The sequence below is a fragment of the Bombina bombina genome, chromosome 4 (assembly GCF_027579735.1).
Source record: "Bombina bombina isolate aBomBom1 chromosome 4, aBomBom1.pri, whole genome shotgun sequence".
NCBI lineage: Eukaryota > Metazoa > Chordata > Amphibia > Anura > Bombinatoridae > Bombina > Bombina bombina.
The window spans coordinates 886,211,008-886,232,517 of record NC_069502.1 but is presented as its reverse complement, the minus strand read 5'-3'; the positions used below and the strand labels follow the sequence as shown (position 1 = coordinate 886,232,517).

The window sequence follows — 21,510 nt, the reverse complement described above, 5'->3', positions numbered from 1 at the left end:
CTCCAACAACTCCAAAAAAACATTAACTCATTTATCTGGGGTAGGCAAAATCCGTGCATAAACGCAGCAACACTGTTTCGTACACTAAGAGGAGGAGGGTTGGGAGTCCCGAAGTTAGAAACTTACTACCACTCAGTGGCTCTTCAGCACATTCTAGATTGGCACAGCAAGAGGGATGCAAAAGCTTGGGTGTCCATGGATTCCCAGATCTTAAGAGCACCTAAACCCGGCTCAATATGCTGGATCCCCAAAATCCTAAGACCCCCCCCTTTGTGTCATACATCATCCCTCTATAGGCACATTTTTGAAACATGGGATTACCTAGTTCAGAAATACCCGAAACTTTCCTCACCCCAATCCCCGCTCACTCCAATATCCCTGAATATGGAGCTTACAGGTGGATACGAACCTATACGGAACACTAAAGTTACTTGGGAATTACCAAACTCGGTACCTATTATCACACTGCTAGATAAGCGTACACTTAAACCAAGGCAAAGCATGTCCACTATACTGAAAGGAGCCTTCACATCCTGGCTGAAGCATTCCCAGCTAAACCATTTCATTCACAGTAACCACTTTAGGGAGGATTTGGTAAAGCCCCCACCTCTTTTGAACAATTATGCCTGTCAGCAATACCCTTTAAAGGTACCCTCTCACTCGCTAAGAACGCACTCGAAAATGCAAAACAGCCCTCTCTCCCGTCATACACTATACATTGGCAACAAGACCTAGGCCTTCAATTAGAAGAGAAAGAATGGAAGAGAATATTTAACAACACACGTAAATCCTCTACCTCCACGAGAATCATTGACATGAACTTCAAGATTCTTATGCGTTGGTATCTAACCCGACATAGATTGCATAGGATCTACCCTTCCTCTTCCGCAGCATGCTGGAGAGGATGTGGTGGAACAGGAACTATGGCGCCTATATGGTGGCAATGCCCCAAAATCACCCCTTTCTGGAAGTCGATAGAGCAGACACTAAAAATTATTATGGGCTCTGGTTTCGCATCTTTCTCCCGCACTAGCTTTGCTAAGCCAAAAACCCGAATGCCACAGCAAAATTCGGACCCTATTGATAAAAATATGCCTAAATGGCGCCAAGTCACTGATTGCGCAACATTGGAAGTTAGCACTATTTCCTATTTCTACAAGCCAACAGTGGCTGTCAAAAGTTGCAGACACCATTCCCTTAGAACAATATGGATATTAAAAACGAAACCAGCTAGATATATTTCTAGACGTCAAGTTTTATTGGGAGACACTTTTAAAATCACTGGAGCACCCTCCATGACGCGCACGTTAAGAGAAAACACTATAGCCAGGACAGTTGGTCTTTCTCTTAGGGATAGCCAACTGACTAGCGTTGACGGAGAGATAATACTTACACACCACAACAAACACTCTTCTGCAATACACACTGAAAGATGAGATATTAAATGTAGACTTTCATAAACAGTATTACAACTTACATGTTTCCTTATGTTATTGTTATGATTGTTAAATCGTTTTTCCAGTTCCAAGTGAAATGTTATAACAATTTTTTCCTCCTACAAGAACTCATTGTATTCCCTAAAAGTGGAGTCTCTCGGAGATTCCCTAACCAAGGAAAAGAACTAAGATCTGTTGACTACAGATGCTATTTTAAAATTGAGATTGAATGTTTCACTCCCAAGGAAGCAATCAATGTTATCAAAATGTACTACATGTAATGATTATACGCCTTGTGAAATATTCCATGTATATCTGTCAACTTATGTTTCAATAAAAAGTATTTAAAAAAAAAAAAAAAATGAATTAAACCAGATGGTAATGAAAAATGTAGAAGATGTTCAGTGTGCAAAAATATGCAAACAGGGAGTTTCTTTTGTGACAAATGGCGAAAGCTACATAAAGTCATAGGGAATATAAATTGTAGAAGTGAGGAAGTTATATACATTGTCTTCTGCAATTGCCCCATGTACTATGTAGGTAAAACCTACAGGGTATTAAAAGAATCAAGGAACACATGAGAGACATAAAAAATGAAGTTAAAACAAGTAGTGTGGCACGTCACTTTAAAATATAACATTGTAGTAATGAGGAGGATAAAAATTTACTGCAAAAGGAATGCAGATGGATCTTTAATTTAAGAGCATTAACCCCCTATTGACTAAATGAAGAAATTAATTATGCACGTTCCTTTAAAATAATTTAGTTTATTAAATCTTATAAGATAAACTAGAATTATTTCCAGAACTCATAAGCACTAAAAAGTATAACAATAATTATTAAACTAATTCTTACAATGGTAAAATTGAAACCATTTACATTTATTCCAGTAAGATTTTTTGCTGTCCAACAACGAAACAAGTGTAGTTATGCCTCTACACGTTAGTGTGTAAATATATTCAGTGTGTGATCTTAAAACAATGAGGATGATAAGAATTTACGTATTATGTAATACAATACAATTGACAAATATGTATCTACAAGAGTAAAATTGTTATAATTTTTTTTGTAGCAAGTAAGGTATTTGATAAAATTATTTCACTAAGTGGGCGTGAATAAAGAAACGGAAATAAGAACTCGGCGGCTAGCCGAGGAAACGACATGCCAGACGAAGCCCACGATTCACAGAAAGTGTTGGGTGAAACGCGCAAAGCGAGTCATCTTTACATCCAAAGCAGGGGGATTCAGCTGACACCCTGAGGCATGCACTTACAGATACCGGAGCTGAAGTCGTACTGAGGTAAAGCCCAAGGCATCAAGGTTGGCCCCACAAGGAAGAAATTTGCAACTGGTACATCAAACAAGATTGGATAACTGTGTGAGTAAAGAACTCTGTACTATGAGGGCGATTTATCAAGCTGAGGTGGACAGGGGCGCACATACGCGCCCCTGTCCACCGCAGCTCGCCTGGCTGAATACCATTACCCTGGCTGAATTCAGCATTGCACATGAGCGCTATTTTGCGATCGCGTGCAATCCCGTCCCCTGCCCGCACACAGCCAATCACGCTGTCAATCTCCCCGGTCGGACAAGACCGCGGAGATTGAATTTCACCACTTTAGAGGTGGCGAAAGATTAGGGAAGCAGCAGTCGAAAGGCTTGCGAAGCCTTTGATAAATCGACCCCTATATCTCCTAAACAAACCGGACGGCTGTGAGGGATGTATGAAGTAATACACCAAGCCATCCTTGGAGTCTCCTGAACGGGAGGTGAGAATTACAGCTATTGTATAAGCTTACCACACAGTGGAATGCCGAGATCTTGTTAGGACTGTACAGGTACGCTGACCTAGCTTATTATACAGCGAATAGCATTGATGATATTGGATCCACCATCAGTTGGGACGCCCTATAAAGTCTGATGAGTTGGGTATATCACCAAATAGTTAAACTGCTTGGCGGGTTTTATCCTTGGTGGCCCTATTCAGTTAAGCTCCCTCTTTTCTTTAAAGGACTCGGATGTTTTTCATTCCAAAACTGTTCAATTCATCCTTACGGACTCTCATTTACTTTGGGGACATTGCCTTTACATCCAATGAGGATTCCCTATTCCTTAGCTAACTAACACCGTATGGACAGTACAGGATAATTTAATTAACTCCCGGAAAGTCCCCCCCCCCCCCTTTTTCCGTGACCAGTGGTCACTTGTATTGCATGATTACCTTTACTTGCCTTATTAGCACATTAGGATTTATTCATAGCATTTATTAAACCCCTATTATAACTGTATTGTTTCATAATTTTTTGTTGATATATATATATATATGAAAAACAGAAAAGAGAAGATCGCAATCCGGACTCAAGTGAAGTTTATTAAATAAATAACACACCACACTAAAATATTAGGACAGTAGGTATTCAGCGTACCAGAAGTTAAAAAACATAAGCATGTAAGAAACAATCTTTAGGCAGGATGGATTACCGCTTCACCGCTCCCCTTTTCAAAGAAGCCTGATGTAGGACAATAGTTCTCCACTCCTTGCGATAAGAGATGTACTTATGTGCCTATATATATATCCAATAGAGTTCAGTATTAGTTTGCATTGTTTGATTTTTCGTGTGAGATAGTGTATATTTAATATTAACTTCTCCATATCAGTAGCGCTGATACTTTGTTTCCTCTACATATATATATATATATATATATATATGATGGTAAACTTTTTTTTATTAAATTGTAAACTCATTTGTGGTTAGATGAATTGGCGTCCAGGGACCTGGGGTTTTTTGGTTATTTTTTTGGAATTATCTGTGCGGATCAAGATAGACTAGCGAGACGGCTGAAGCAGATTTCCCAGCTTTCTCTTTTATCTTTATATTAATAATATTCTATTTTCCCTGCACCTTCATTCTGTAAGATTTTTTAAAACAGAGTGATGATGATTATCCATAATTAATTGTGGATTAGTGCTGTTAGTACTTTATTTACATATATATATATATATATATATATATATATATATATATATATATATATATATACGTTGATTGGAGTAGCCGTGTTAGTCCAGAGATTAGATATCAAAATAACAAGAGTATTGCATTGAGCAATGATACTTTTTTTATTGGACTAACTATACATTTATAAGTTGACAAGCTTTCGGAAGAGTTCCTTCCTTTATCAAGTCTAAACCAAGTCTGGAACCAAGTGCTGCTATAAAGCTCTGTGCAAACTGTGTCAACACGTTTGTGAAAGCAGCACAGCAAATCACAATAATAAATCTTATAACATTAAAGGGGCATATTCATGTATATCTGCAAATGTGGTATACATGATACATTGCACTGCATGAGAAATGGGTTGCTATATTGGAGAAACAAGCCAAAAACTGCACCTTCGAATGAACTTACACAGACACTCAATCAAAAACCACTGTGAAACAAAATACTGCACCCCTGTTGGCCACCATTTCACCCAACCTGACCACTCCATCCAAAACCTCAAAATAAAAATTCTCAGAGGCAACTTCAAAAACACCATGGAAAGAAAAACCTTTGAAATGAAAATGATAATGCACTTCAACCTGTTTAATTCTGGACTAAATGTGGACTCTGGATTCTTAACACATTATCAAATTTTTTTTTAATGTACTTTCATTTAGTCAATTACATTGTATATTCCACATTTTTTAGACATAGGTACACAGGTAAGCCTATGTCCACACTTTTGTCTTTTTTTAACTTTTGTATTCCCCCTGTATATACAATTTCACATCTTTATAGATATTGATTCAATGTTGATATATAACTTTATGTCAGTATATGCTCTATGTAAAGCTATATATTTCCCCTGTCTGTTCTCCTACACTGGACACTGTCTGCCTGTTACCTAAGCCCCCCTCATGATTTTTACGGCACCTCCTCCTCTCCCTGCACTGTCTTCTTAGCTATTCTGTGTTTTAAGATACAATCTGTAAATTCCATTGAATTGGTCAGTATTGCTTTAGACTTGATAAAGGAAGGAACTCTTCCGAAAGCTTGTCAACTTATAAATGTATAGTTAGTCCAATAAAAAAGTATCATTGCTCAATGCAATACTCTTATTTTGATATATATACACACACAAACAGTGGCCTCTATTTATCAACGTGTCTACTTACCTGCCTTCGCTGGCCCAATACGCCCGCCTAAGCTCGCCTACCATCGCCGCAGCTGACCTGAAAAATCTCGCCAAAGTTATCAATAAATCTGTCAAAAAGCCGCGCACCAAGTACGGGGCGATGAGCAGCGGACTGTGATATTTATCACTCATCTGATCTCGCTGCTCTTCGGCTTTTTGACAGCTTTACTGACAAGCTGTCACTAAGCACCCACACTAAACTACACTGTTCTACCCCCTATACCGGCGCCCCCAGAGCCCCCCGCAACTAAATAAAGTTATTAACCCCTAAACCGCCGCTCCTAGACCCCGCCGCAACTATAATAAATGTATTAACCCATAAACCGCCGCTCCCGGACACCGCCGCAACTATAATAAATGTATTAACCCCTAAACCGCCACTCCCGGAGCCCACCGCCACCTACATTATACCTAGTAACCCCTATCCTGACCCCTATACCGCCGCCACCTATAATAAATTTATTAACCCCTATCCTGCCGATCCCGGACCCCGCCGCAACTAAATAAATTGTTTAACCACATAAACCGCCGCTCCCGGACCCCGCCGCCACCTATATTAAACTTATTAACCCCTATCCTGCCCCCCCTACACCGTCGCCACCTATAATAAATGTATTAACCCCTATCCTGCCCCCCTACACCGCCGCCACTATAATAAAATTATTAACCCCTAAACCTAAGTCTAACCCTAACCCTAACACCCCCCTAACTTAAATATTAATTAAATACATCTAAATAAATATAAATTAATTATTCCTATTTAAAACTAAATGCTTTAAAATAAACCCTAATATAGCTACAATATAAATAATAATTTTATTGTAGCTATCTTAGGATTTATTTTTATTTTACAGGCAAATTTCAATTTATTTTAACTAGGTACAATAGCTATTAAATAATTATTAACTATTTAATAGCTACCTAGTTAAAATAAAGAGAAATTAACCTGTAAAATAAAAACTAACCTAAGTTACAATTACACCTAACACTACACTATACTTAAATAAATGATTCCTATTTAAAACTAAATACTTACCTATAAAATAAACCCTAAGATAGCTACAATGTAATTAATAATTACATTGTAGCAATTTTAGGATTTATTTTTATTTTACAGGTAACTTTGTATTTATTTTAACTATTTAATAACTACCTAGCTAAAAGAAATACAAAATTACCTGTAAAATAAATCCTAACCTAAGTTACAATTAAACCTAACACTACACTATCATTAAATTAATTAAATAAATTACCTACAAATAACTACAATTAAATACAATTAAATAAACTAACTAAAGTACAAAAAAAAAGCTAAGTTACAAAAAATAAAAAAAATAAGTTACAAACATTTCAAAAATATTACAGCAATTTTAAGCTACTTACACCTAATCTAAGCCCCCTAATAAAATAACAAAGCCCCCAAAATAAAAAAATGCCCTACCCTATTCTACATTAAAAAGTTACCAGCTCTATTACCTTACAAGCCCTTAAAAGGGCCTTTTGCGGGGCATGCCCCAAAGAAAACAGCTCTTTTGTCTGTAAAATAAAAATACAACCCCCCAACATTACAACCCACCACCCACATACCCCTACTCTAACCCAAACCCCCCTTAAATAAACCTAACACTACCCCCCTGAAGATCATCCTACCTTTAGCCGTCTTCAGCCAGCCGACCACCGATGGAACCGAAGAGGAGATCCGGAGCTGCAGAAGTCATCATCCAAGGGGCGCTGAAGAAGTCTTCCATCCAATTGAAGTCATCATCCAAGGGGCGCTGAAGAAGTCTTCCATCCGAATGAAGTCATCATCCAGGCGGCGTCTTCAATCTTCATCCATCCGGAGCGGAGCCATCTTCAGACGAGCCTACGCGGAGCCATCTTCTTCCACCGACGACTGAACGACGAATGACGGTTCCTTTAAGTGACGTCATCCAAGGTGGCGTCCCTCGAATTCCGATTGGCTGATAGGATTCTATCAGCCAATCGGAATTAAGGTAGGAAAAATCTGATTGGCTGATCCAATCAGCCAATCAGATTGAGCTCGCATTCTATTGGCTGTCCCGATCAGCCAATAGAATGCGAGCTCAATCTGATTGGATCAGCCAATCAGATTTTTCCTACCTTAATTCCGATTGGCTGATAGAATCCTATCAGCCAATCGGAATTCGAGGGACGCCATCTTGGATGACGTCACTTAAAGGAACCGTCATTCGTCGTTCAGTCGTCGGTGAAAGAAGATGGCTCCGCGTAGGCTCGTCTGAAGAAGGCTCCACTCCGGATGGATGAAGATTGAAGACGCCGCCTGGATGATGACTTCAATCGGATGGAAGACTTCTTCAGCGCCCCTTGGATAATGACTTCAATCGGATGGAAGACTTCTTCAGCGCCCCTTGGATGATGACTTCTGCCGCTCCGGATCTCCTCTTTGGTTCCATCGGTGGTCAGCTGGCTGAAGACGGCTAAAGGTAGGATGATCTTCAGGGGGGTAGTGTTAGGTTTATTTAAGGGGGGTTTGGGTTAGAGTAGGGGTATGTGGGTGGTGGGTTGTAATGTTGGGGGGGGTTGTATTTTTATTTTACAGGCAAAAGAGCTGTTTTCTTTGGGGCATGCCCCGCAAAAGGCCCTTTTAAGGGCTGGTAAGGTAATAGAGCTGGTAACTTTTTAATGTAGAATAGGGTAGGGCATTTTTTTATTTTGGGGGGCTTTGTTATTTTATTAGGGGGCTTAGATTAGGTGTAAGTAGCTTAAAAACAGAATTTATGCTTACCTGATAAATTACTTTCTCCAACGGTGTGTCCGGTCCACGGCGTCATCCTTACTTGTGGGAATGTCTGAACTCTTTTGTAGCTTCTAAGTAGAATTTTAGAGCACGGACTACATCTAAATTGTGTAGCAAACGTTCCTTCTTTGAAACTGGATTCGGACACAAAGAAGGTACAACTATCTCCTGATTAATATTTTTGTTGGAAACAACCTTTGGTAGAAAACCAGGCTTAGTACGCAAAACAACCTTATCTGAATGGAACACCAGATAGGGCGGAGTACACTGCAGAGCAGATAACTCAGAAACTCTTCTAGCAGAAGAAATAGCAACCAAAAACAAAACTTTCCAAGATAACAACTTAATATCTATGGAATGTAAAGGTTCAAACGGAACCCCTTGAAGAACTGGAAGAACTAGATTTAAACTCCAGGGAGGAGTCAAAGGTCTGTAAACAGGCTTGATCCTAACCAAAGCCTGAACAAATGCTTGTACATCTGGCATAGCTGCCAGTCGTTTGTGTAGTAAGGCAGATAAAGCAGAAATCTGTCCCTTTAGAGAACTCGCAGATAATCCTTTATCCAAACCTTCTTGCAGAAAGGAAAGAATCTTAGGAATTTTTATCTTATTCCATGGGAATCCCTTGGATTCACACCAGCAGATATATCTTTTCCATATTTTATGGTAAATCCTTCTAGTTACCGGTTTTCTGGCTTGAACCAGAGTATCTATCACAGAATCTGAAAACCCACGCTTTGATAAAATCAAGCGTTCAATCTCCAAGCCGTCAGCTGGAGGGAGACCAGATTTGGATGTTCGAATGGACCCTGAACAAGAAGGTCCTGTCTCAAAGGTAGCTTCCATGGTGGAACCGATGACATATTCACCAGGTCTGCATACCAAGTCCTGGGTGGCCACGCAGGAGCTATCAAGATCACCGAGGCCCTCTCCTGTTTGATCCTGGCTACCAGCCTGGGAATGAGAGGAAACGGTGGAAACACATAAGCTAGTTTGAAGGTCCAAGGCGCTACTAGTGCATCCACTAGAGTCGCCTTGGGATCCCTGGATCTGGACCCGTAGCAAGGAACCTTGAAGTTCTGACGAGACGCCATCAGATTCATGTCTGGAATGCCCCATAATTGAGTCAACTGGGCAAAGATCTCCGGGTGGAGTTCCCACTCCCCCGGATGGAATGTCTGACGACTCAGATAATCCGCTTCCCAGTTTTCCACACCTGGGATGTGGATCGCAGACAAGTGGCAGGAGTGATCCTCCGCCCATTGTATTATTTTGGTCACTTCTTTCATCGCCAGGGAACTCCTTGTTCCCCCCTGATGATTGATATACGCAACAGTCGTCATGTTGTCTGATTGGAATCTTATGAATCTGGCCTTTGCAAGCTGAGGCCAAGCCCTGAGAGCATTGAATATCGCTCTTAGTTCCAGAATGTTTATCGGGAGAAGAGACTCTTCCCGAGACCATAGTCCCTGAGTTTTCAGGGATTCCAAGACCGCGCCCCAGCCCACTAGACTGGCGTCGGTCGTGACAATGACCCACTCTGCTCTGCGGAAGCTCATTCCCTGGGATAGGTGGTCCAGGGTTAGCCACCAACGGAGTGAATCTCTGGTCTTCTGATCTACTTGAATCACTGGAGACAAGTCTGTATAGTCCCCATTCCACTGTTTCAGCATGCACAGTTGTAATGGTCTTAGATGAATTCGCGCAAAAGGAACTATGTCCATTGCCGCAACCATCAACCCTACTACTTCCATGCACTGAGCTATGGAAGGGCGTGGAACAGAATGAAGAACTTGACAAGCGCTTAGAAGTTTTGACTTTCTGACATCTGTCAGAAAAATCCTCATTTCTAAGGAATCTATTATTGTTCCCAAGAAGGGAACTCTTGTCGACGGAGACAGAGAACTTTTTTCTATGTTCACCTTCCATCCGTGAGATCTGAGAAAGGCCAGAACGATGTCTGTATGAGCCTTTGCTTTTGAAAGGGACGACGCTTGTATTAGAATGTCGTCCAAGTATGGTACTACTGCAATGCCCCTCGGTCTTAAAACCGCTAGAAGGGACCCGAGTACCTTTGTGAAAATCCTTGGAGCAGTGGCTAACCCGAATGGGAGGGCCACAAACTGGTAATGTTTGTCCAGAAAGGCGAACCTTAGGAACTGATGATGTTCTTTGTGGATAGGAATATGTAGGTACGCATCCTTTAGATCCACGGTAGTCATAAATTGACCTTCCTGGATAGTAGGTAGAATCGTTCGAATGGTTTCCATTTTGAACGATGGCACCCTGAGAAATTTGTTTAGGATCTTTAAATCCAGAATTGGTCTGAAGGTTCCCTCTTTTTTGGGAATTACGAACAGATTTGAGTAAAATCCCATTCCTTGTTCCTTCATTGGAACTGGGTGTATCACTCCCATCATTAATAGGTCTTCTACACAATGTAAGAATGCCTGTCTCTTTATTTGGTTTGAGGATAAGTGAGACGTGTGGAACCTTCCCCTTGGGGGTAGTTCCTTGAATTCCAGAAGATAACCCTGAGAAACTATTTCTAGTGTCCAGGGATCCTGAACATCTCTTGCCCAAGCCTGAGCAAAGAGAGAGAGTCTGCCCCCCACTAGATCCGGTCCCGGATCGGGGGCTACTCCTTCATGCTGTTTTGTTAGCAGCAGCAGGCTTCTTGGCCTGTTACCCTTGTTCCAGCCTTGCATCGGTTTCCAGGCTGGCTTGGTCTGTGAGGCATTACCCTCTTGCTTAGAGGATGTAGAATTAGAGGCCGGTCCGTTCCTGAAATTACGAAAGGAACGAAAATTAGACTTATTCTTGGCTTTGAAAGGCCTATCTAGTGGGAGGGCGTGGCCCTTTCCCCCAGTGATGTCTGAGATAATCTCTTTCAATTCTGGCCCAAAGAGAGTTTTACCCTTGAAGGGAATATTAAGCAATTTTGTCTTGGATGATACATCCGCTGACCAAGACTTTAGCCAAAGCGCTCTGCGCGCCACAATTGCAAACCCTGAATTTTTCGCCGCTAATATAGCTAATTGCAAAGCGGCATCTAAAATAAAAGAGTTAGCCAACTTAAGTGCGTGAACTCTGTCCATAACCTCCTCATATGGAGTCTCTCTACTGAGCGACTTTTCTAGTTCCTCGAACCAGAACCACGCTGCTGTAGTAACAGGAACAATGCACGAAATGGGTTGAAGAAGGTAACCTTGCTGTACAAAAATCTTTTTAAGCAAACCCTCCAATTTTTTATCCATAGGATCTTTGAAAGCACAATTATCCTCGATAGGAATAGTACTGCGTTTGTTTAGAGTAGAAACTGCCCCCTCGACCTTAGGGACTGTCTGCCATAAGTCCTTTCTGGGGTCGACCATAGGAAATAATTTCTTAAATATAGGAGGGGGAACAAAAGGTATGCCGGGCTTCTCCCATTCCTTATTCACTATGTCCGCCACCCGCTTGGGTATAGGAAAAGCGTTGGGGTGCACCGGAACCTCTAGGAACTTGTCCATCTTGCATAATTTTTCTGGAATGACCAGGTTGTCACAATCATCCAGAGTAGATAATACCTCCTTAAGCAGTGCGCGAAGATGTTCTAATTTAAATTTAAATGTCACAACATCAGGTTCCGCCTGTTGAGAAATTTTTCCTGAATCTGAAATTTCCCCATCTGACAAAACCTCCCTCATGGCCCCTTCAGATTGGTGTGAGGGTATGACAGAGCAATTATCATCGGCGCCCTCCTGCTCTTCAGTGTTTAAAACAGAGCAATCGTGCTTTCTTTGATATGCAGGCATTTTGGATAAAATATTTGATATGGAGTTATCCATTACAGCCGTCAATTGTTGCATGGTAATAAGCATTGGCGCGCTAGAAGTACTAGGGGCTTCCTGCGTGGGCAAAACTGGTGTAGACACAGAAGGAGATGATGTAGAACCATGTCTACTCCCTTCATCTGATGAATCATCTTGGGCAACTTCATTATCTGTGACAGTACTGTCCTTACTTTGTTTGGACGCTATGGCACAATTATCACACAATTTTGAAGGGGGAGACACATTGACTTTCATACATATAGAACATAGCTTATCTGAAGGCACAGACATGTTAAACAGGCTTAAACTTGTCAATAAAGCACAAAAACCGTTTTAAAACAAAACCGTTACTGTCTCTTTAAATTTTAAACAGAGCACACTTTATTACTGAATATGTGAAAAAATATGAAGGAATTGTTCAAAATTTACCAAAATTTCACCACAGTGTCTTAAAGCATTAAAAGTATTGCACACCAATTTTCAGAGCTTTAACCCTTAAAATAACAAAACCGGAACCGGTTACAGTTTTAACCCCTCTACAGTCCCAGCTACAGCCTTTGCTGCGACTTTACCAAGCCCAGAGGGGAATACGATACCAAATGACGCCTTCTAGGAGCTTTTCCAACTATTTTCAGATCCTCACACATGCATCTGCATGTCTTGCTCTCAAAAACAACTGTGCAGTAATGGCGCGAAAAAGAGGCTCAGCCTATAACTGGTAAGGCCCTTCCTGACTGGAAAAGGTGTCTAACATAGTGCCTGACGTTAAAAAACGTTCCCCAAGTTTATAAGTGTGAATTACCAGCATAAACATGTATAAAATGCCCAAATAAAGCAATCGATTTTGCCCATAAAAGTGTCTACCAGTTTTATAGCCCATATTAAGCCCTTTATTCTGCTTGAGACTAAGAAAATGGCTTACCGGTCCCCATGAGGGGAAATGACAGCCTTCCAGCATTACACAGTCTTGTTAGAAATATGGCTAGTCATACCTTAAGCAGAAAAGTCTGCTAACTGTTTCCCCCAACTGAAGTTACTTCATCTCAACAGTCCTATGTGGAAACAGCAAGGGATTTTAGTTACTGTCTGCTAAAATCATCTTCCTCTCACAAACAGAATTCTTCATCTTTTTCTGTTTCAGAGTAAATAGTACATACCAGCACTATTTTAAAATAACAAACTCTTGATAGTAGAATAAAAAACTACAACTAAACACCACATACTCTTAACCATCTCCGTGGAGATGTTGCCTGTGCAACGGCAAAGAGAATGACTGGGGTGGGCGGGGCCTAGGAGGGACTATATGGCCAGCTTTGCTGGGACTCTTTGCCATTTCCTGTTGGGGAAGAGATATTCCCACAAGTAAGGATGACGCCGTGGACCGGACACACCAATGTTGGAGAAATTGTTGTAATATTTTTGAAATGTTTGTAACTTATTTTTTTTTATTTTTTGTAACAGCTTTTTTTTTTTTTTTTGTACTTTTTGTACTTTAGTTAGTTTATTTAATTGTATTTAATTGTAGTTATTTGTAGGTAATTTATTTAATTAATTTAATGATAGTGTAGTGTTAGGTTTAATTGTAACTTAGGTTAGGATTTATTTTACAGGTAATTTTGTATTTCTTTTAGCTAGGTAGTTATTAAATAGTTAATAACTATTTAATAACTATTGTACCTAGTTAAAATAAATACAAAGTTACCTGTAAAATAAATATAAATCCTAAAATAGCTACAATGTAATTATTAATTACATTGTAGCTATCTTAGGGTTTATTTTACAGGTAAGTATTTAGTTTTAAATAGGAATAATTTATTTAAGTATAGTGTAGTGTTAGGTGTAATTGTAACTTAGGTTAGTTTTTATTTTACAGGTTAATTTCTCTTTATTTTAACTAGGTAGCTATTAAATAGTTAATAACTATTTAATAGCTATTGTACCTAGTTAAAATAAATTAAAATTTGCCTGTAAAATAAAAATAAATCCTAAAATATCTAGAATAAAATTATTATTTATATTGTAGCTATATAAGGGTTTATTTTAAAGGTAAGTATTTAGTTTTAAATAGGATTAATTTAGTTAATAAGAGTTATAATATTTAGATTTATTTAATTAATATTTAAGCTAGGGGGGTGTTAGGGGACTTAGGTTTAGGGGTTAATAATTTTATTATAGTTGCAGCGGTGTAGGGGGGGCAGGATAGGGGTTAATAAATTTATTATAGGTTGCGGCGGTGTAGGGGGGGCAGGATAGGGGTTAATAAATGTATTATAGGTGGCGACGGTGTAGGGGGGCAGATTAGGGGTTAATAAGTTTAATATAGGTGGCGGCGGGGTCCGGGAGCGGCGGTTTAGGGGTTAATACATTTATTATAGTTGCGGCGGTGTCCGGGAGCGGCGGTTTGGGGGTTAATAACTTTATTTAGTTGCGGCGGTGTAGGGGGGGGGACAGATTAGGGGTTAATATGTATAATGTAGCTTGCGGTGGGCTCCGGGAGCGGCGGTTTAGGGGGATAATAACTTTATTTAGTTGCGGCGGTGTAGGGGGGGACAGATTAGGGGTGTTTAGACTCGGGGTACATGTTAGGGTGTTAGGTGCAGACATTTCCCATAGGAATCAATGGGATGTTGGGCAGCAGCGAACATGAACTTTCGCTATGGTCAGACTCCCATTGATTCCTATGGGATCTGCCGCATCCAGGGCGGAGGTTTGAAAACCAGGTATGCTGGACCGGAAAAGTGCCGAGCGTACCTGCTAGTCATTTGATAACTAGAAAAAGTAGTTAGATTGTGCCGAACTTGTGTGCGGAACATCTGGAGTGACGTAAGAATCGATCTGTGTCGGATAGAGTCCGGCGGATCGAAGCTTACGTCACAAAATTCTACTTTTGCCGGTGTAAAGGACTTGATAACCTAGGCGAATCAGCCTCGCCACAAATACGCTGCGGAATTCCAGCGTATTTGAGGTTGACGGCTTGATAACTAGAGGCCAGTGTCTCACAAAAGTGAGTACACCCCTCACATTTTGTTAAATATTTTATTATAACACTGAAGAAATGTCACTTTGGTACGATGTAAAGTAGTGAGTGTACAGCCTGTATAATAGTGTAAATTTGCTGTCCCCTCAAAATAACTCAACACACAGCCTTTAATGTCTAAACCATTCGCAACAAAAGTGAGTACACCCCTAAGTGCAAATTGGGCCCAAAGTGTCAATATTTTGTGTGGCCACCATTATTTTCAAGCACTGTCTTAACCCTCTTGGGCATGGAGTTCACCAGAGCTTCACAGGTTGCCACTGGAGTCCTCTTCCACTCCTCCATGACGACATCACGGAGCTGGTGGATGTTAGAGACCTTTGTGCTCCCCCACCTTCCGTTTGAGGATGCCTCACAAATGCCCAATAGGGTTTAGGTCTGGAGACATGCTTGGCCAGTCCATCGCCTTTACCCTCAGCTTCTTTAGCAAGGCAGTGGTCGTCTGGTAGGTGTGTTTGAGGTCGTTATCATGTTGGAATACTGCCCTGGGGTCCAGTCTCCGAAGGGAGGGGATCATGCTCTGCTTTAGTATGTCACAGTACATGTTGGCATTCATGGTTCCCTCAATGAACTGTAGCTCCCCAGTGCTGGCAGCACTCATGCAGGCCCAGACCATGTAGGCAAGGCACACTTGTCTTTGTACTCCTCACCTGGTTTCCGCCACACATGCTTGACACCATCTGAACCAAATAAGTTTATCTTGGTCTCATCGGACCACAGGACATGGTTCCAGTAATCTATGTCCTTAGTCTGCTTGTCTTCAGCAAAATGTAGCTGGGCATTTGTAAATAAATATATACAGTATATATATATATATATATGCATGTGTGCATGTTTTCTGTCTGGGCATATTTCACTTTATTGCACCCTCCTCCCGGAAAAAAATCTGTGGATGCCCATGGCTGTCACATGATACAGAGGGGAGGGAAAATTGTATTAACTTTGAAATTTGCCATAAAATATTCTACTGCTCATTTCAAATTCAAAGTAAGTGTCATTGTCTTTTTATTGTGCATTTGTCAATTATTCAGCTATACTGTATTTAGTGGTCCTTTAAAGACAGGTTTAAAGTCCCTCTAACAAAGTTAAAATGAAAGTATGAAATGACACCTACTCCTTTCTCCATTAGCAATCGGGTCACCTTGAGGATCATCGGTTTCTGATGCTGGTGGAGATAATACTTTTTGCATGTTCTTGTTGATATACTGCAAACGTGACTGTAAAGCCTAAAAATAAAGTAAACCAGGAGAAAATGTTAAAAGGGTTCAGAAATAATCTTGGGGTTGAGAAATGTATTTCAAATTTAGCAGCCAATAAGAATACTGAGGAAGTCACATGCTTTTCAAAAGGGATATTAAATACCTCTTGCTTACAAATTGTACTTTGTCCCACGCTCCCTAGAGAGGCCAAAAAGCAAAATTTGTAACCTAGGTTTTAAAAATATTGCAAACTGTCTAAACCAGCTATTTGAGTTGCAGCACTTGAAGGTTATAGAATGTGATTGTATGACCTCTCTACGGAGAGTGGGACAAGCACGATATTTAATCAAAAGCAAACAATGTTGTCAGGATATAAAAAAAATATTCTTTGATGGTTAAAACAGAAAACACAATTTTTTTAAAAAAGTTTTCAAATGACTTTGATTATCAAATTTGTTCTCAAGGCATTTTTTGTTGAAGTAAAATTATTTTGGCAGTAGTTTTGCAAGAGGGTTTTTAAGAAGTGTTTGCACAATGTATAAAAGTTTTAAAGCATTCTTGCAAAACTGCTACCTTATAGTATTTCAGATTCGTCTACCCTCTTGAGCCTACCTATCTGCTTTTCAACAAAGAAGCCAAAATAAATTTGAAAACGGAACTGGGAAGTTTTTTCCCCCCCAAAATATACTATCTTATCTGAATCATATAAGAAAAAGCAAGTGAGGTAAGAAAAAGAAATAAGAGCCGTAAAAGGAGCAGGGAAAAAATATGTGCTGAAGAAAAAAAATAACCCTAGAAAAACACAAGGGTGGGGTCTCGTGGACTCTCCCCACGATGAAAGAAATGAATGATTCAGGCAAGTATAAATTATGTTTTCTTAAATACAGGTGGTGAGAGTCCATGAGTAATAACAGGGAGGGATTTAAAAAACATCTTTTCACTGAGAAATTAAATCCACAACCTCAAATAAATATATTCTTCCTTAAAGGGATATTAAACCCAATTTTTTTCTTCCATGATTCAGATAGAGCATGCAATTTTAAGTAACTTTCTAATTTACTCCTAGTATCAATTTTTCTTCGTTCTCTTGCTATCTTTATTTGAAAAAGCAGGAATGAAAGGTTAGGAGAAGGCCCAATTTTGGTTCAGCACCTGGGTTGCACTTGCTGATTGGTTTGCTACATTTAGCCACTAATTAGCAAGCACTACCCAGGTGCTGAACAAAAAATGGGCCGGCTCTTAAAGGGACATGAAACCCAAAATTTTTCTTTCACGATTCAGATAGAGAATACAATTTTAAACAACTTTCCAATTTACTACTTTTATTTAATTAGCTTCCTTCCCTTGTTATCCTTTGCTGAAATGTTATCAGGAGCATCAAAGAACCTAGTTTCTAGCTGCTGATTGGTTGCTGCATATTTATACTGATTGTCATTGGCTCACCCATGTGTTCAGTTAGAAACCAGTAATGCATTGCTGCTCCTTCAACAAATGATACCAAGAGAATGAAACAAATTAGATAATAGAAGTAAATTAGAAAGTTGTTTATAATTGTATTCTCTAACTGAATCATGAAAGAATTTTTTTGGGTTTCATGTCCCTTTAAGCTTACATTCCTGCTTTTTCAAACAAAGATAGCATGAGAACGAAGAAAAATTGATAAAAGGAGTAAATTTGAAATTTGCATACAATTGCATGCTCTATCTGAATCATAAAAGAAAAAAAATTGGGTTTAGTATCCCTTCAATGATATAAATAAATACATACATTATATATATATATATCTATATATATCAGGCAAAAAAAATCTAACAGACAACTGCCTGAAGAAACTTTCTACCAAAGGCTGCTTCAGAAGAAGCTAAAATCTTAAAATGTAGACTTTGGAAAAGTAAACAATAAAGACCAAATAGCTGCCTTGCAATTTGGATCAACTGAAGTCATAAGGGCCGATTTATCAGTCTGTCTGTCAGACATCGCTGAATGCCGGCAGCATACGCTGTCGGCATTTAAAATTGCACAAGCAGTTCACCAGAACTGTTTGTGCAATGCCGCCCCCTGCAGATTCGCGGCCAATCGGCCACTAGCAGGGGGTGTCAATCAGTCTGATCATATAGGATCGAGGGGATTGCAGAACACTGCCTCAGAGGCAGCGGACCAGTTATGGAGCAGCGGTCTTAAGACCGCTGCTTCATAACTGCTGTTTCCGGCGAGCCTGGAGGCTCGCTCAGAAACAGAGGCGACAAGCTCCATTTGGAGCTTGATAATTCGGCCTCTTATTATTGAAAGACCAAGAAGTGCAACTGACCTAGTAGAATGAGCAGACATCTGCTGCAGTCAAGGTAGACCTCCCTCCAAAAAAGCTTTGAAAAACAAGTCTAAAGTTTGTCTAAAATCCTAGTAGCAGCAATGAAGTATTCATGTGCCCAAACAATGTCCAAGTATTGCAAAGATCTCTCAGAATTATACCTAGAATAAGGACAGAAAGAGGGAACAACAATCTCACAGCTTAAGTTGTCTCAAGAAGCCACCTAAGGAAAGAAATCAAGATGAAGATCCAAAACAGAGCTTTATCCTGATGAAACATCAGATAAGAACAATCACAAAAAAGAGCAGATAACTCAGAACACTCTTCTAGCAGAAGAAATAGCCAAAATAAATAACACTTTCCAAGAAAATAGATAAATGACCAGACTATGTGGCCCTTGTTTCCGCTCAAGCCTTCAGGCTCGCCAGAAACAGCAGTTATGAAGCTTCTCCACAACTGGTCCGCCTGCTCTGAGGCTGCGGACATCAATTCGCCCGATCCTATAAGATCGTGCTGATTGACACCCCCTGCTAGCGGCCGATTGGCTGCGATTTTGCAGGGGACGGCATTACACAAGCAGTTCACACAAAAACTGCTTTTGCAATGATAAATGACGACAGTGTATGCTGTCGGCATTTATTGATGTGCGTCGGACATGGTACGCTACATTGTATCATGTCCGCTCGCACTTTAATAAATTGGCCCAAAAGCATAGGTTCAGAAAGGAGGAACCTGCAATACCCTTAACACCAGAAAAGGATTCTATTGAGGAGAAAAAGGCTTGATAACAGATTAATATGAACCAGAGCTTGAACTACACAATGAACATCAGGAAGATTAGTAATCTTTCTGTGAAACAAAACTAAAAAAAAAAAAAACTGCCCCTTAGAAAACCGGCAGATAGACCCTTATCTAGGAATTTTGAAAGAATGACTGGAAAAAAACATGATTAAAACACAATTTAATAAAAAGCCTTCCACATTTTCTTAATTACACTCACAGAATCAGAGAAACCCCAATTTCTAAGGATCATGCAATCAATTTCTATTCCATCAAGTTCAGAGACTTGAGATCCAGATTGAAAACTGACCTTAAGATATGAGGTCTAGCCGCTGATGAAGAGGCCAATGAGGCCTACAAAAAACACAAAGATAAAACTTCTTTTCAAGAGGGACCATGATTAAAAAAGCTTGAAGAAACACACAAAATTCTAAAACAAAAACTGGTAACCTAAAAATGAGGTATGTGTGAGATGAGTGTGGTTTTATAGAGCTCTTGGGGTTTGGCACTCTTTACCTCCTCCTAGTGGTAGAGAACAGTAATTCCCATAAGTAATGGATCGTGGACTCTGACCACCTGTATGAAAGAAATACAGACAATAATTTTAAAAAGTCAGGATCAAGAAATAAAATTCTAGCACTCATGGTTACCTCGATTTGTCAAGCCCTGACAAAATAAATATATATTTTTACACTTTAAATGGTTTTGTTGGTGGTAAAGCAAGTGACAGCAAGAACCTTTCCAACGTACAGTAAATGCATTTTGCAACTGCTACTTTGATTTATGAAATGTATCCTAATTGTTGGGTTTACCTTGACAGCTCGACCTGGATCTGCCAACTCCCATGCTTGTTTCATAGATTTGATCTCATCTATGCGCGCTGTGTCTTTCTTCACCTCTAATGTGCCAGCCTCACTTGTTTCACTTGTCAGCTGCAGAAACCACAATGGTTTGCTAGGATCACTGTGGTTTGCCTGATCCTAAAGGAGCATAAGAAAGCAGCATTAATAAAATGTAATACAACATGATTATTTTGCTTTATTCTTTGGACTCATTTGAAAACCTCAAACAAGCTTCTCCTTTAACAAATAAACAAACTAATGCACAAGACACAAAAATGTATTTGCTAACATGGTTAAAACCTATATTCTAAATGTGGAAAAGGATTCAAACTTACAGCTTTACACTATTCAATAGCAAACTGGCAATGTCCTTGAAGGTTGATTGATTTTTGTGTCAGTCAATAAGCATATAAGCTTCACTTCTGTTTTTGATAATTCTGACCTGATTAAAACGTTATTTGTGCTGCTTCTGGCTTGTAGCAGTAACTCTAGTTGCTAGTTAAAGGGACAATTAACATTAAGGGCCAGATTACAAGTAGAGCGCTAATTATCATTAGCGCTCCACTGAGTAATACCAGCGCAAGCTAATGTGTGCTGGTATTTCAAGTTGTCAGCAATGTGAACGCAAGCTCCCATTCACCCGAAAAACTGCTAAGTGCAGTTTTCTTTACTCTTTAAAAAACAACAAAAAAAACACTTGATTTTGGGGGTATTTGGGGCACATTAGATCTGATCTCTGGTTACTTTTATAAGCACTAATTGCTACCTTGAGCTCGCAGTAGCAATAATCAGCCACTTGTAAATGGCTGGTTATTTTATTTAAAGAAATAGTGAGAAGAAACAAAACCTTCAAAGATAACAATTTAATATCAACAGAATGCATTGGCTCAAACGGAGCCTGTTGCAAAACTTTAAGAACAAGGTTAAGGCTCCAAGGAGGAGGAACAGGTTTAAACACAGGCCTGATTCTGACCAGGGCCTGAACAAAAGCTTGAACATCTGGCAAAGCTGCCAGCTGGTTGTGTAAAAGAATAGACAGAGCTGAAATCTGACCCTTCAGAGTACTAACTGAAGAAAATATAAAATGCGGGTAATCCTCACCCGGCTCCATGAAAAACCCTTAGATTCGCACCAA

At 39.8% G+C, this 21,510-nt stretch overlaps 1 protein-coding gene across 1 annotated transcript in view; it reads right to left on the bottom strand.

Annotated features, from left to right (window-relative positions):
• Positions 1-21,510, bottom strand: part of ADGB (androglobin) — a 693,780-nt gene that overhangs the window by 44,107 nt on the left and 628,163 nt on the right. The window contains exons 31-32 of the mRNA XM_053711792.1: positions 20,346-20,513; positions 16,361-16,472 (exon numbers count right to left, since the gene is read on the bottom strand). Coding sequence (XP_053567767.1) covers positions 16,361-16,472; positions 20,346-20,513 — 280 coding nt within the window. The remainder of the gene's footprint in view (positions 1-16,360; positions 16,473-20,345; positions 20,514-21,510) is intronic.